At 38.1% G+C, this 16,975-nt stretch overlaps 1 protein-coding gene across 1 annotated transcript in view; it reads left to right on the top strand.

Annotated features, from left to right (window-relative positions):
- Positions 1–16,211, top strand: part of ZYG11B (zyg-11 family member B, cell cycle regulator) — a 67,798-nt gene extending 51,587 nt beyond the window's left edge. The window contains exons 11-14 of the mRNA XM_035018538.1: positions 7,510–7,707; positions 7,839–7,891; positions 8,418–8,515; positions 14,707–16,211. Of these exons, the coding sequence (XP_034874429.1) occupies positions 7,510–7,707; positions 7,839–7,891; positions 8,418–8,515; positions 14,707–14,897 (540 nt within the window). The 3' untranslated portion in view covers positions 14,898–16,211. The remainder of the gene's footprint in view (positions 1–7,509; positions 7,708–7,838; positions 7,892–8,417; positions 8,516–14,706) is intronic.
- Positions 16,212–16,975: the final 764 nt, after the last annotated feature.

Genomic DNA, 16,975 nt, shown 5'->3' with positions numbered 1-16,975 from the left:
GTTGTGAGATTGAACCTCACGTGGGGCTCCATGCTCAGCACAGAGTCTCCTTAGGTTTCTCTCTCCCTCTCCCTTTGCCTCTTGTGCATCCCCCTCCCCCAAGGAACACACACTCTCTCTCAAATAAATAAATATTAAAAAAAAAAAAAAAAGGAAAAAAGTTGCTTCTCTATTTGTAAACACCTAATGACATTAGAAAAAATATACACTATAATAAAGTGAGAAAAGCAGGCTATAAACAATGTATACATATTAAGATTTCACCACATTAAAAGGAAAAACATAAATTACATACTTTATTATATATTGTTTGATATAGTACAAAGCTTCACTGTGAGCAGTTTTACTTTTATAATCAGAAAAAAAAAAAATCTCATGAAAAAATGTCACTAACTGGGGCACCTGAGTGGCTCAGTTGGTTAGGTGTCAGACTCTTGATTTTGGCTCAGGTCATGATATCAGTCTTGGGATCGTGTCCTGTGTCTGGCTCTACACTTGGCAAGGAGTCTGCTTGGGATTCTCTCTCTCCCTCTCCCTCTGGCCCTTATTACCCTGCTCACACGCCCTCTCAATAAATAAATAAATAAAATGAGTTAATAAATCTTTAAAAAAAATGTTACTAACCTCTAACTGTTCTTACATGCTATGTTTGGTAATTAATAATCAGTACTTAAAAGGCTGCTTAAAAAATTAGATATTCCATAAATATATTGGATATAGATTAAAGTGAGCCCTCTAGGATTTTGAGGCAAAGGTGAAGGAGCAAATGTTTATTTATTTATTTATTTTTTAAAATTTTATTTATTTTTTTTGATAGAGAGAGACACAGTGAGAGAGGGAACACAAGCAGGGGGAGTGGGAGAGGGAGAAGCAGGCTTCCCGCAGAGCAGGGAGCCCGATGTGGGGCTCGATCCCAGGACCCTGGGATCATGACCTGAGCCGAAGGCAGACGCTTAACCAACTGAGCCACTCAGGCACCCCGGAGCAAATGTTTATTATGCTTAATCACTGCCATAGGAAAAGTGCCTATGTGGTGAAAGCTATTTTAGAGTCGACCTCTGCTCTTGAGAAATTAGATAATAGGAGGCATAAATGAGTGAGTAAAAAAGGTTGTAGATTAGTGTTTGTTTTACAGATACAACAGTATGAGATACTAAACAATGAGAGATGGATTTTTGGGAAAGCTAAGGGCTGGCATTTAAAGACCTATCTATTCACTATAGCTTTAGTTATATATAAAGTAGAAAATGTAAAAAGATCCAAATGCCCAGAAATAGGAAAGTATTAAACAGATCATAGTATTTGATTGTTTTATTCAAGGTTCATAGGATTACTAGATACAGAAGTTGGTTCACATCACCATAAGAGGAAAAGTGGAATTCATTTTAAATATTTAGAGAGCTTTCATAGAGCTTTAGAAATGCTTTTTTAGGGTGCTTGGGTGGCTTAGTCGTTAAGCGTCTGCCGTTGGCTCAGGTCATGATCCCAGGGTCCTGGGATCGAGTCCCACATCGGGCTCCCGGCTCAGCAGGAAGCCTGCTTCTCCCTCTCCCACTCCCCCTGCTTGTGTTCCTGCTCTCGCTATCTCTCTCTCTGTCAAATAAATAAAATCTTTAAAAAAAAAAAAAAATGCTTTTTAAAATTTATTTATTTATTTATTTATTTATTTAATAAAACGCTTTTCTTTTTAAATTTCAAAAAGAATACATGCTTATTATAACTAACCAAACAATACAAAAGTGTATTTTTTTTTTTTAAAGATTTTATTTATTTTTTAGAGAGTGAGAGAGAAACAGCATGAGAGGGGCAAGGGTCAGAGGGAGAAGCAGGCTCCCCGCCAAGCCGGGAGCCCGATGTGGGACTCGATCTCAGGACCCTGGGATCATGACCTGAGCCGAAGGCAGACGCTTAACCATCTGAGCCACCCAGGCGCCCTACAAAAGTGTATTTAAAAAGCTTAAGATTCTGTCCTGAGCGGGTGCCTGGGTGGCTCAGTCGGTTAAGCGATTGCCTTCGGCTCAGGTCATGATCCTGGAGTCCCGGGATCAAGTTCCACGTCAGGCTCCCTGCTTAGCAGGGAGTCTGCTTCTCCCTCTGACCTCTCTCTCTCTCTCTCTCTCTCATTCTCGCTCTCTCAAATAAATAAATAAATAAAATCTTTAAAAAAAAAAAAATTCTGTCCTGAGCCTTTAATCATTTTCATTTCCATGAGGTAATTAATGTTAATTCAACCCAATGTGCTTCCTTCCATATCTTTCTCCATTACTTAGTGACTGATTTTTTTTCCAATAATTTATTTTAAAATATTGGTTCTAACAGGTTTTTTTGTGGGCAGAGAACATACTTTGATTTGAGTCCTTTGGAATTTATTGAGACCTGTGTATGGCCCAGAATATGATCTATCTTGGTAAATATTCCATGTGCACTGAGAAGAATGTATATTTTGCTGTTCTTGGTATAATGTCCTGTAAATGTCTATCAGTCTAATTTGTTGTTATTATTTAAGTATCCTTACTGATTTTCTGCCTATTTGTTCTAGCTATTATTGATAAAGGAGTTTTGAAATCTTCAACTATAATTGTTGATTTATCTATTTCTTCTTACAGTTATATCAATTTTTGCTTCATGTATTTTGAAGCTCTGTTAGGTTCATAAACTGTTAAAATGTCCTCTTGATTAATTGACCCCTTATCATTATAAAATGACCTTCTTTATCCCTGGCAATATTCTTTACTTTGAAATCTCCTTTGTCTCATTTAATATAGTCATTCCAGCTTTCTTTTGACTAAGGTTAACATGGTTTACCTTTTTACAGCCTTTTACTGTTAACATGTATATGTCTTTAATTTAAAGCGTGTTTCTTGGGGCACCTGGGTGGCTCAGTCATTTAAGGGTCCAACTTTTGATTTCAGCTTAGGTTATGATCTCACGGTTGTGAGATTGAGCCATGTTGTTGGGCTCTGCGCTGGGCTTGGATCCTACTTAAGATTCTCTCTCTCCCTTTGCCACCCCCCCATCTCCCATCCCCCACTTGCACACACCTGTGCACACACTCTCTTTCTCTCTCTTAAAAAAAAAATGAAGTGTGTTTCTTATAGACAGCTATGTACTTTGCATCCTGCTTTTTTATTTTTTATTTATTTTTTTAAAAATTTTTTAAAGATTTTATTTATTTATTTGACACACAGAGAGATCACAAGTAGGCAGACAGGCAGGTAGGCAGGCAGACAGAGGGAGAGGGAGAAGCAGGCTCCCCACTGAGCACAGACCCCATGTGGGGCTCGATCCCAGGACACCAGGATCATGACCTGAGCCGAAGACAGATGCTCAACTGACTGAGCCACCCAGGCGCCCCTTGCATCCTGCCTTTTTATCCAGTCTGAAAATCTGCTTTTTATTTGGGCTGTTTGGATCATTTAAATTTAATGTGATTATTGACATGGTTAGATTTGAGTTCATTAACCTGGTATTTATTTTCTGTTCATCCCATCTGTTCTTTGTTTTCCCTTCTTTTTCTGCCTTCTTTTGGTTTAAGTTTTTTTTTATGATTCCATTTGATCCCTTCTCTTGATTTATTAGTGATTACTCTTTGTTATTTTAATGATTGCATTGGGTTTGTAGTATACATCCTTAATCACAGTCTTCCTTTAAGTGATTTTATACAATTTCAAATATATTTCATACATTTCTTATACATATATATGTATAAGAATTTTATAATAGTAGGCTTCCATTTTTTCTCTTCTTTCCTTGATGCTATTATCATGCATTTTATTTTTACATATGTTATAACCCATACAGACATTATTTTTGTTTAAAATGTCAATTATCTTTTAAGGACATTCAAATAATTATACTTAAATGTTTACCCAAATAGTTACTATTTCTGATACTCTTCTTTCCTTTATGTAGATCCAGATTTCTATCTGATATCGATTTCCTTCTGCCTGAGAGACATCCTTTAATATTTCTTGTAGTGCACATCTACTGTTGATTAATTCTGCAGCTTTTATATGTTTGCAGATATCTTCACTTAACCTTCGTTTTTGAAAGATGTTTTTGCCAGATATAGAATTCTAGGTTGACAGTACTTTAAAGATGTTAACTTTTTTCTTAGTTGCATTTTCAAGTGAAAAATCTGATGTCATCATTATCTTTATTCTTCTGTATGTACATTTTTCCTCTGGCTACTTTTAAGAGATTAGCAATGATTTTAAGTGATATGATTATGATGTATCTTGATGTAATTTATATCATGGTTCCTGTATTTGGGATTCATTGAGCTTTTGATCTATAGGTTTATAGTTTTCATCAAGTTTGAAAAGGTTTTGGCCATTATTTCTTCAAAATAATTTTTTTTGTACTGTTCTTCTTGCCCCCAACCCACTGGAGACTTTGGAGACTACAGTTTCTCATATATTAAACTGCCTGAAATTGTCTCACAGCTCATTGGTGCTCTTTTAATTTTCTTTGTTCATTTTTCTATGTATGTTCCAATTTGATAGTTTCCATTGCTATGCCTTCTAATTCGGTAATCATTTCTTCTGCAATGTCTGATCTGCTATTAATCCCATCCAATGCATTTTTTTTTTAAAGATTTTATTTATTTATTTGACAGAGAGATAGTGAGAGCAGGAACACAAGCAGGGGGAGTGGGAGAGGGAGAAGTGGGCTTCCTGCCGAGCAGGGAGCCCGATGTGGGACTCGATCCCAGGATCCTGGGATCATGACCTGAGCCGAAGGCAGACGCTTAACGACTGAGCCACCCAGGCGCCCATCATCCAATGCATTTTTTATCTTAGACATCATCATTTTCTTCTCTAGAAATTTTGGTCTTTATTATATCTTCCATGTTTCTACTTAACTTTTGAACATACGAAATATATTTGTGATAACTGTTTTACTGTCCTCTGCTAATTATAACATGTGTCACTTTGGAGCACCTTGGTGGCTCAGTCGGTTAAGCGTCTGCCTTCGGCTCAGGTCATGATCCCAGAGTCCTGGGATCGAGCCCCGCATCGGGCTCCCTGCTCCGCAGGAAGCCTGCTTCTCCCTCTCCCACTCCCCCTGCTCGTGTTCCCTCTCTCGCTGTGTCTCTCTGTCAAATGAATAAATAAAATCCTTAAAAAAAAAAATAACATGTGTCACTTCTAGGTCAATTTCAAATGATTGATTATTCTCCTCATTTTGAGTTGTGTTTTCCTTCCACTTTGCATGCCTGGGAGTTTTTGATTGGATGCCAGGCATTGTGATTTTACCTTGTTGGGTGCTGGATATTTTTTGTTTTCCTATAAAATATTCTTTTTTTTTTTTTCTAAAGGTTTTATTTATTTTATTTTTGAGAGAGAGAGAATGAGAGAGAGCACATGAGAGGGGGGAGGGTCAGAGGGAGAAGCAGACTCCCTGCTGAGCAGGGAGCCTGATGCGGGACTCGATCCCGGGACTCCGGGATCATGACCTGAGCCGAAGGCAGTCGCTTAACCAACTGAGCCACCCAGGCGCCCCCACACCACATCTTCAATTCAGCAAATACTGCCAGATTCTCTTTAGGCTCCCCATACCTGCACAGCAATGCTGGAAACTGCCCCATTTGCATACCTTCTCTCAGGTATAGACATTCTTGTATACCTGTTGCCCACTATCAAAAAAAAAGTTCTCTGATATATTTTGTCTGGTTTTCTAATAACTTGTTTATGGCAGGAAAGAATGGCCATAATTCTTTTTTTTTTTAAGAACTTTATTTTTGGGGTGCCTGGGTGGCTTAGTCGTTGAGCATCTGCCTTCGGCTCAGGTCATGATCCTGGGGTCCTGGGATTGAGCCCCGCATCGGGTTCCCTGCTCCGCGGGAAGCCTGCTTCTCCCTTATCCACTCCCCCTGCTTGTGTTCCCTCTCTCGCTGTGTCTCTCTCTGTCAAATAAATAAATAAAATCTTAAAAAAAAAAACTTTATTTTTGTTTTAATTAATCTATACCCCCAACATGGAGTTCAAACTTACAACCCCAAGATCAAGAGTTGCATGCTCTACTAACTGAGACAGACAGGTTCCCCAATAATGGCCATAATTCTTTTGATGTTCTATTTTGCTCTATTCCAAATCTTTCCTTTGTTTCTTGTTTTAATAGTGGTGTCTTTGTTGGGGGGGGGGTGGCGTTCTTTTGTTTGTTTGTTTTTACTTTTTTTTTTTATTGGATACTGTCTCACAGTATGAAGTTTGGGGAGGGGAGTCTATCTACTGTTGTGTTTGATGATTCTTACTTATTGTGGATTGTATTCATTGCGAATTGTAATTTAGCACTGTGATGTGTCATCTTTCTAGGGCTTTAAGTTCCAAGTGTGTTCTTCTCAAAGGGTTTGTTTCTTTACTTTCCTTTTTTTCTTCCTTTTCTTGTTTTTGTCACTATAAAAATGCTATGTGAAAAATATAAATAGGGAAGAATATGAAAAACAAATGTGAAATACCTTTTCTTTTTTAAGATTGATTGATTGATTGATTGATTGATTGATTTGACAGAGAGAGATGCAGCGAGAGAGGGAACACAAACAGGGGGAGTGGGAGAGTGAGAAGCAGGTTCCCGCGGAGCAGGGAGCCTGATGTGGGGTTCGATCCCAGGACCCTGGGAACATGACCTGAGCCGAAGGCAGATGCCCAATGACTGAGCCACCCAGGCGCCCTTTTCTTTTCTTTTTTAAGGATTTTATTTATTCATTTGAGACAGAGAAAGCATGAGCAGTGGTGAGGGGCAGAGGGAGAGGGAGAAGCAGACTCCCTGCTGAGCAGGGAGCCTGACGCAGGGCCCGATCCCAGGACCCCAGGATCATGACCTGACCCGAAGACAGATACTTAGCCAACTGAGCCACCATGCACCCCTGAAATGCCTTTTCTTATTTGAATGTGTGAGATTAGAGAGGGGTGATGATTAATCATTGATGCTGGTGAAAAATAGATTATACACATTCTAAAGTATATATAGTTAAACTTGTCTCTTCTATCCTCACTCTTTTTCATATTGAAGAAGAAAACTTGTTAGTCCTTACAAAGTATACATTTGGACATGATGCCTTTCACTTTGATTTATTATAGAATGACTTAAGCTAGGGAGTGAATAGTCTCTTAACAATCAAAAGCTCAGGGTCCTGGTTCCTAAGAAATGGAATCAACGTGTTAGGAAGAAAATTGCTATTTTATAGTAGATCAAATGAAGTTTTAAGAATAAGGATTAATCTTCAGAATAGTAAGTTGGATCTTAGATCCTTTGGAAGATCAACAACAGTCTAAATTGGAAACCCCTCAGTTGTTTCCCATGTGAACAGAGGTCTTCTTATGTACTGCCTAGGGAAGCCATTCTAAGAAGGAACAGAGACTGCAATTATATAAACATGTATTGGCATATGCACAAATGTGAAGACTGTTATTATTAAGCACAGTGGGTTCCTTCTTAGAAGGTAAAGGGTCATTTAGCCATTTATTATTCATAATACTTTAATTTTTATATTTTCTTTTTTTCCAGAATAATATAGCTGAAGTACAAGAATTGCATTCTGAATTAATGTGGAAGGATTTCATAGACCACATCAGTAGCCTCCTACATAGTGTTGAAGTGGAAGTCAGTTACTTTGCAGCTGGGATTATTGCCCATTTAATATCTAGAGGTGAACAAGCTTGGACATTGAGCCGTAGTCAGAGGAATTCTCTTCTGGATGATCTGGTAGGGTCATTTGGTATTTCATGAAGCATACAAACAACATTTATAGTAGTTAAACTGTCAGAGTCTCATAATGCAGCAATGCAGTGCTAAATAAATATTGTGTTCTTTCTTGTGTGTCTTGTGTCTTGCAGCATTCAGCTATTTTGAAATGGCCAACTCCAGAGTGTGAGATGGTAGCATACAGGTAATTAACAAGATAATTAATATTAAGCTAGTAACCTAGTCATTTTGCTTTCTTAGAGATCATTCCTACTAGATATATAATGTATTTTTCCCTCAGGCATCTATCTTTTTACTGACTTTTAAAAGGATCAGAGTATTGTTACTTTTTTCTACTACCTGTCATTCATCAGTTCTTCGCTTATTCCACATTTATTGAAGACAGTGCCAAGGACTTGTTCTGTGCTCTTGAAATTCAAAGATGAGTAAGACATGGTGCCTACACACAAGAACCTTACAGCTGGGGTGCCTGGGTGGCACAGTCGGTTGGGTGTCCAACTCTTGGTTTCAGCTCAGGTTGTGATCTCAGGATTGTGGTTGTTAGCCAAATACGATCCTTTCTCAAATGGCTAAGACAAAGAAAAGATGTTCTATAGTTCACTTATAGTTTGAAAATAGTAGATGAAATTTCTAGAATGAAAAACTCAGGAATTTTGCTTTAGAAAATGACACTAAATATAGGATGTAACTTTTTTCTTTTGAAATTTTAGGTCCTTTAATCCATTTTTCCCATTACTTGGCTGTTTTACAACACCAGGAGTCCAGCTATGGGCAGTTTGGGCCATGCAACATGTCTGCAGCAAGAATCGTACGTACCAAAAAGAATTATGTTTTTCTTTTTTCAGTGAAATTCTCCTTGGGCAGGAAAACCATTTCTACATGGTATATTGAAGTGATTTTTTTAAGGATACAGATTTTAAAAGATACAATATAAGAGAATCTTTAGGGGTGCCTGGCTGGCTCAGTTGGTAGAGCATATGACTCTTGATCTCAGGGTTATGAGTTCAAGCCCCATGTAGGACAGCAAGATTACTTTAAAAAGAAGAGAGAGGGACGCCTGTCTGTTAAGCATCTGTCTTTTGGGGCACCTGGGTGGCTCAGTCGTTAAGCGTCTGCCTTCAGCTCAGGACACAATCCCAGGGTCCTGGGATCAAGCCCCACATCGGGCTCCCTGCTTAGTGGGGAGTCTGCTTCTCCCTCTCCCTATGCCCCTCCCCCTGCTTGTGCGCTCGCTCTCTCTCTCAAATAAATAAATAAAATCATTAAAAAAAAGAGCGAGACAGAATCTTACGTTATAAACTAAATTTATTCTTTCAGAATTAGCTTAGTAATACTAGATACTGAATGACAGTGGTGAATGAGGCACTGTTCTGACCTCATGGAGTATGAAGATTAGGAGCCTACAGTGAGTCCATTTACAAAGCAAAAGTTTTAAGGCAATCCAGTGTTTATGGTTCATTCCAGTGCCCAATCCTCATCCACACAAAATCCCATTGTTTAATAAGATACTGCTTTCAGCACCCATAGTCTCTGGAGAAGCAAGAATTTAGATCAGATTCTGTATTACTCTTTTTTGAGGGTTGTGATACAACTCTTTGTTGTTTATTTATTAATAAAAACTCAATCCATAAATGATTTGAAACATTACACAAGAACACTTTAATTGTAAAAACACTTTAAGTATAAATTAAAATATTTGAAATTAGAAATCAGGATCAAGGAAAAATAATTTGAAAAGAAATTAAAGATTATAGGGAAAATAATAGAATGTAAATATGTAGACCATACATGGTGATTCATGTTCTTTTTGTGACGGGGCTGCAAATAATCAGCTACAGGATTCTCTTTCCATATAAGGAGGAAAAACTATTCCATATCCTCATGGGAAAGCTTTTCTGAGCAATTAACTACAAATTAAATTTCTTTTATAGAACCTCGAGGGGCGCCTGGGTGGCTCAGTTGGTTAAGCGACTGCCTTCGGCTCAGGTCATGATCCTGGAGTCCCGGGATCGAGTCCCGCATCGGGCTCCCTGCTCAGCAGGGGGTCTGCTTCTCCCTCTGACCCTCTTCCCTCTTGTGCTGTCTCTCATTCTCTCTCTCTCAAATAAATAAATAAAATCTTAAAAAAAAAAAAAAAGCTTATAGAACCTCGATAATGGTGATATTATAAATGGCCTTATATAGGAAATGCGAGTGTTGTTTTTAACAATAGTCTTGTAGAAAAGAGCAGTAACATTTTATTAGATACTTTCTTATTCTTTGATGAAAACTCAGTGCATACTGCAAAAAGGGGACTCAGTAAAAGCTCTTTTCTGTGGGATAGACAGGGGAGGAGTGTTTAGGGAATGGGATGTGACAGACAAAACTGCTTTGTACCCAACTAAACTTCTACCTGGAAGCTTTTCTGACCCTTCCTACTAAATTCCCAGTTTATTCATAAACATAAGCTGTCTCTGATCCAAAAATTTCCTCCTTTTATTGTCCCTACAGGTTCTGAGAACTCCCTAGTTTCTTAACAGCCTATCCCATGTTATACCCAGCCTCTAATCTCTAGGCTTCTTTCCTTATTACTCAAACAATGGGCTTTTCACAGTTTTATAAGAGAAGAGAAAACATAAAGAATAGTGTATTTTCATATAAGTGGGGTTTTTTTTTTTTTTTATGACTACTTTTAGGTGTAGGTGTTCTTTTAAGTTTACTCTGTGGAGTGACCACCCTGAAAAATTTATTCTAAAATGCATGGGGGGGGGGGGGCGGTGCCTGCCTGTCTTAGTTGGTAGAGCATGCAACTCTTGATCTTGGAGTTGTAAGTTAGAGCCCCACAATGGGTATGGAGATTACTTAAAAATAAAATCTAGAATAAAATAAAATAAAATAAAAATAAAATACACTGTAGGGGCACCTGGCTGGCTCAGTCAGTAGAGCATGAGACTCTTGATCTGGGGATCATGAGTTCGAGCCCCCCAATGGGTATAGGGATTACTTAAAAAAAAAAAAAAAAAAAGACAAGAAATAAAATGCACTGTAATTGGGGAATGTTAGAGTAGTTTATCTCCAACTCAGGTAGTTCAGGTTTCTGCATTCTTGCTTCCCAGGCTTATTTGGCTTATATTTAAATGGAATTAACTTCTCAGTTTGCATTAAAAGTTCTAATGCTGCTTACAGCTTTTAATAATTAAGAGATAGTATGGCATAGTAGTTAAGGGCACACAGGAATCTACCTGGATTCAAATCATATTCCAGCACTTACTATGTATGCCAGCTTGAGCAAATTATTAAGTTTGGGATTTCAGTTTCCACCTTTGTTAAATGGGAATAATAATAGTACCTATTTCACACATTATAATGAGTATGTTCCCATATTTTAGAAAGTTTAACAACATGATTTTTAATAATCACATTATCTTTATTGTATGACATTAGTTTCCTAGTACTCATAACAAAGTTCCACATGTGGGTGTGTTAAAAGAACAGGAACGTTTGGGGCACCTGGGTGGCTCAGTCAGTTAAACGTCTGCCTTCGGCTCAAGTCATGATCCCAGGGTCCTGGGACCCAGCCCCGCATTGGGCTCCCTGCTCAGTGGGAAATCTGTTTCTCCCTCTGCCCTTCACCCCTCTTGTGCTCGCTCTTGCTCTCTCTCGAATAAATAAGTAAAATCCTAAAAAAAGAAAAAAAAAAACTCTCGGGGCGCCTGGGTGGCTCAGTCGGTTAAGTGTCTACCTTCGGCTCAAGTCATGATCCCAGGTCCTGGGACCCAGCCCCACATCAGGCTCCCTGCTCAGTGGGGAGCCTGCTTCTCCCTCTCTCGCTCCCCCTGCTTGTGCTCTCCCCCTGTCAAATAAATAAATAAATAAATATCCTTAAAAAAGAAAGAAAGAAAAAGAACTCTCAAAACTTAGGGGTGCCTGGGTGGCTCAGTCAGTTAAGTACCTGACTTCAGCTCAGGTCATGATCTTAGGGTCCTGGGATCAAGCCCCACATTGGGCTCTTTGCTCAGCGCGGAGCCTGCTTCTCCCTCTCCCTCTGCCTGCTGCTCCCCCCGCTTGTGCTCTCTCTCTCAAATAAATAAATAAAATCTTTAAAAACAAAAAGAACTCTCAAAACTTAATAATAAGAAAATAATACAAGTAAAAAGAAAATGGACAAAAGAGTTAAACAGACCCTTCACCAAAGAAGATTAATGGATGGCAAGTAAGCCCATGAAAAGATGTTGAACATCATTAAGACAAACATATATGTCAGTGCATTAGAATTGAGAGTCCAGAAATAAATCCATGTATTTATGGTCAGTTGATTTTTGACAAGGGTGCCAAGACTATTCAGTGGGGAAGGAATTGTTTTTTCAACAAACGGTGCTGGGAAAACTGAATAGGCACATGTGAAAGAACTTGATTCCTTACCTCATACCGTATATAAAACTTAACTCAAAATTAACTCAAAATGAGGCCAAGGCCTAAATGTAAGAACCACATCTACATATATATAAGCATATAAAATTTTTAGGAGAAAACAGAGACATAAATCACCATAACCTTGGATTAAGCAATAGCTTCTTAGGACACCAAAAGCATAAGTGACAAAAGAAAAACTAGTTTAATTGGATTCAATAAAAAATTTTTAAAACTTCTATGCTTCAAAGAATACCACCAAGAAAGTGAAAAGACAACTTATAGAATGGTTGAATTATTTGCAAATTATATAGCTGATGAGGGACATGTTTTCAGAACTATATATAAAGAGCTTTTACAACTCAATGATAAAAATAACCCAGTTTAAAGATGGACAAAGGATCTAAATAGACTTTCTACAAAGAGAACACATGAATGGCCAATAAGCAGATGAAAAGAAGCTCAACATCATTAGTCATAGAGAAATATAAATTAAAACCACAGTGAGACACTACTTCACACCTACTAGGAAGGCTGCCTATAAACAGAAAGATGGATGATGACAAGTGTTGGCAAGGATGTGAAACAACTTTCTCATTCATTACTGATGGGATTGAAAAATTATAAAATCAGGGGCGCCTGGGTGGCTCAGTCGTTAAGCATCTGCCTTCAGCTCAGGTCATGATCCCAGGGTCCTTGGATCGAGCCCCGCATTGGGCTCCCTGCTCCGCGGGAAGCCTGCTTCTCCCTCTCCCACTCCCCCTGCTTGTGTTCCCTCTCTCGCTGTGTCTCTCTCTGTCAAATAAATAAAATCTTAAAAAAGAAGAAAAAGAAAAACCTAAAACTACTACATGCATATGTGTATAACAGTATGGATGCATCTCAAAAATGTCATGCTGAGCAAAAGTAGACAGACTCAAAAGAATACATACTATATGATTTTATTTACATGAAGTTCTAGACCAGGCAAAAGTAGTCTATATCATAGAAATTAGAAAAGTGGTTGCCTGGGTGAGGCTGCAGAGATTGACTACAAAGGTGCACAAGGAAACTTTTTTAACATTCCATATTCTGATTGTGATGGTAGTTACAGAAGTGTATACATTTGCCAAAACTCATCAAATAATAGATTAAATTTGGGTATATTTTATTGTGTATAAATTATACTTTAATAAATATGACTAAAATTTAAAAAACCTTTTTTATTTTTTTATTTTAAAGATTTTATTTATTTATTTGAGAGAGGGAGAATGAGAGAGAGCAAGCACATGAGAGGGGGGAGGGTCAGAGGGAGAAGCAGACTCCCCGCCGAGCAGGGAGCCCGATGCGGGACTCGATCCAGGGACTCCAGGATCATGACCTGAGCTGAAGGCAGTCGCTTAACCAACTGAGCCACCCAGGCGCCCTAAAAAAACTTTTTTTTTTTAAGATTTTATTTATTTGGCAGAGAGAGAGAGGGAACACAAGCAGGGGGATCAGGAGAGAGAGAAGGAGGCTCCCCACTGCGCAGGGAGCCCAATGTGGGGCTTGATCCCAGAATCCTGGGATCATGACCTGAGCCAAAGGCAGATGCCCAATAAAAAAAAAACGTTTTTAAGATTTTATTTAAGAGAGAGAACACGAGCAGGGGGAGGGGTAGGGGGAGAGGGAGAAGCAGCCTCCCCGCTGAGCAGGGAGCCTGATGCAGGACTCGATCCCAGGACCCTGGGATCATGACCTGAGCTGAAGGCAGACACTTAACTAACTGAGCCACCCAGGCACCCCAAAACTAAAAAAACTTCCAAAAGTCGTGTATATAAAAAGAAGAAATACTTAAAAACAAGGCAAAGAAAATATTTAAAAAGAAAACTACATGTACAATATGAATACATTAAATTTTTTAAAAAATATATAGGAAATGCATAAAAGCGTAACAGTACCTATCTTACCTGTGATTTGGGATCAACGAAATTTTCTTCTCTGGATTGTCTGTGCTTTAAGGTTGTGATTTTTATTTATTTTTGGTAAAAAATGGTTTATCAGTTCCATTTTGTATAAAACACATGGGAGAAAACTAACCTAACCAGTCAACATACAACCTGGTTAGGTTACATACAACCATGGAAAGGTACTTTTATCAAACTTTGAGTTTAAGAACATACAAATGTTTCTTTTACCATGTCTAAAGTAATTGTCTATGCTTTTCCATATAACTTTTAAAATTTCCACATATCTCATTGTTTCTTCCGTCCCAGTTATAGTACAAGGACAGGGAGGAGGAAGATTGGTTAAAACATCTCTCTAAGCAGTTTTCTGCTGTCCTTTCTTTCCAAATAGAGACTTGTGGATGTGAGGGACCAACACCCTCCCCCCACCCAGCTATGGTAGCCTTGATAAGGGAACCATATATATGAGTATGAGAATCATATATATATATATATATACATATATGATTGAGAATCATTATTATTTGTGGGGACTAGCAGTGTAGACATCATTACAGAGGTATTTATCAAGCTGTAGCATATGTTAGTGGTCAAAATGAAATAGCTAACATTTAAGTGAAAATAGAACTTTTTTGTGTGTGGGATAATTTTTAAGTGTTGTAAGAAAAGCTCTCCTCTTTTTCAGCCTCAAGGTATTGCAGCATGCTGATTGAGGAAGGAGGATTGCAGCATTTATACAACATCAAAGAACATGAACAGACTGATCCCCATGTCCAACAGATCGCTGTGGCCATTCTGGACAGCTTAGAAAAACACATTGTGCGCCATGGCAGACCACCTCCCTGTAAAAAGCAGCCCCAAGCTAGACTAAATTGATAGCCATAGGTAGTTGGATAATTGAATCACAGGAATCCTCTTTGTGATAGGCTCATTTGGAATATCTTATCTTCTGTGATGTTTTAGGGGTTTCTATGACAAGAGTCATAAGATCAGTTTGGGATTGATGGTGTACAGTACTGCCAACGTGAACAGTCTCTAATTTGTCTTGTGGTTTTTAACTTCTGAGGCAAGAAGGGTCTCTTCCTTCGTCATTGCCTTTTAGGAAATTTTCCACATCTTTCTGTGTTTGAACTTACTGTGCTTGAAATTCTACAGTTTTATGATAAAGTTTGCACGAACCCTTAGGCCAGACTTTTCTGATCTTAAAGTCCCTTCCAATCAATTTGCAGCTTCAGATAAGCTGTTAACCTGATTTCTGGCACTGCTTCAGTTGTAAGTTTTATACTGCTTCTGTATAAAATGCCTTTATTCTCTGTCTGTGTACCTTTTATAAGATGTCCTTAGTGTGAAAGAATGGAAATCCGAGTCCTCTTTGAAAGCTACTCACTGACTGGAGCCTGGGTAGTTGGCAGAAAAAATGTATTAGAAAGAAAACTAGTAAGGGAGAAAAAAGATTAGGAACTGGAGAAAGGTCTGCTCTTATAGTTCTTAAACTGGAACAAGCTATCCTTCTGGAACCCGTACTTCTCCTGAGGCAGTGAGCAGTAGCTTGTTCTTCATATTTATTCCTGGGAGCATGGGCTGCTGCTTCCTACACGGACTGCTGGTTACTCTCTAGAAATATTTCCCCAGGCATCACAATGTAAAATACTACAGCATTCTGTGTTAAAGATTAACTGTCTGAATCTCTATACATCATACTATTGTGAAAATGTGAATTTTTATAAAATTGTCTCTTGTTAAAACTGACTTCTTTTCCCTCTATTTCAAAGTCATTTTGTTCAGTGAAATAGAGACTACACATGGTATTACCTGCTCAGTTAAAATACAGTTAACGACAGTAAATTTTGTCACAAGAAGTTAAATTTTCTTTTGTTTCAAAATACATGTATTTTATGTTCTCATGTTGGAGAAAGATGTCCACATCTCACTGCCAAAAATGAATGAGAAGCACTAGGCTATTATTAAATGTAATGATTCTAGTTGCGGTGCATAAAAGGAAATATTTTTGATGGGTTATTTTTTAGACAGTTGCCTTTCCTTTATGATACCCATTATAGCATAGTAAAGAATCAGTTATCATTATATCAATAATGAAAGCTGGGAGGCAGCAAGTCACCAAGAAACTTAATTTCCATTTTAAATTTTAGTTGGTGAGTGAGGTTAATGACAAATTTCAGATGATTGTGTTTTCTTCATAGATGGCCAAAATGTTTTCAATAGAGATTTTTTTTTTTTTTAAGATTTTATTTCTTTATTTGACAGAGAGAGACACAGCAAGAGAGGGAACACAAGCAGGAGGAATGGGAAAGGGAGAAGCAGGCTTCCCACGGAGCAGGGAGCCCGATGCGGGGCTCGATCCCAGGACCCCAAGATCATGACCTGAGCCTAAGGCAGACGCTTAACGACTGAGCCACCCAGGTGCCCCTTCAATAGAGATTTAAATGGTTTAAATTATGGTGATTATTTAGAAGCATTTTTATTTAGAAAGGAGCTGGCTTATTAGTATGCTGATAACATTTTTGACGTATGTATTTCAAACCACTATCACAAAAGTCATACTTGAATTATTTTGTACTCCTTCGCAGGGATGAAACTTAAACTAAAAGAAAAGAGGTATTTAGAACCATTAAAACCCATATTATATTCTGGGTTACTTCTGACTTGATGGGTTTAAGGAATTTTTATAGGCTCAAGATAAATTTTCACAGATTGTCTATTTCAGAGGAAGTGGAAAATTCTTTTAACTTTCCCTCTTTTTCCCAGATTTTAATGTCTAAGGCAAAATGTAGAAAATATAGCTTGGAAGTTACTAGCTATGTTGACTATCTTCAGGTCTCTTAGCTTGCATAGTTAAGGGAAAGCCTGTTTGAGAAGTTTGGCTTCAAGTTTCTCTTATGTCTTGTTCAAGACAAAAGTGCATGTTCCTTACACGCTAATCTTAGGTTTTTATC

This window comes from Mirounga leonina, unplaced genomic scaffold (genome assembly GCF_011800145.1).
Source record: "Mirounga leonina isolate KUSES-001 unplaced genomic scaffold, KU_Mleo_1.0 Mir_173, whole genome shotgun sequence".
NCBI classification, from domain to species: Eukaryota; Metazoa; Chordata; class Mammalia; order Carnivora; family Phocidae; genus Mirounga; species Mirounga leonina.
The sequence above is the reverse complement of the archived record's forward strand: the minus strand, read 5'-3'. Positions and strand labels throughout refer to the sequence as shown.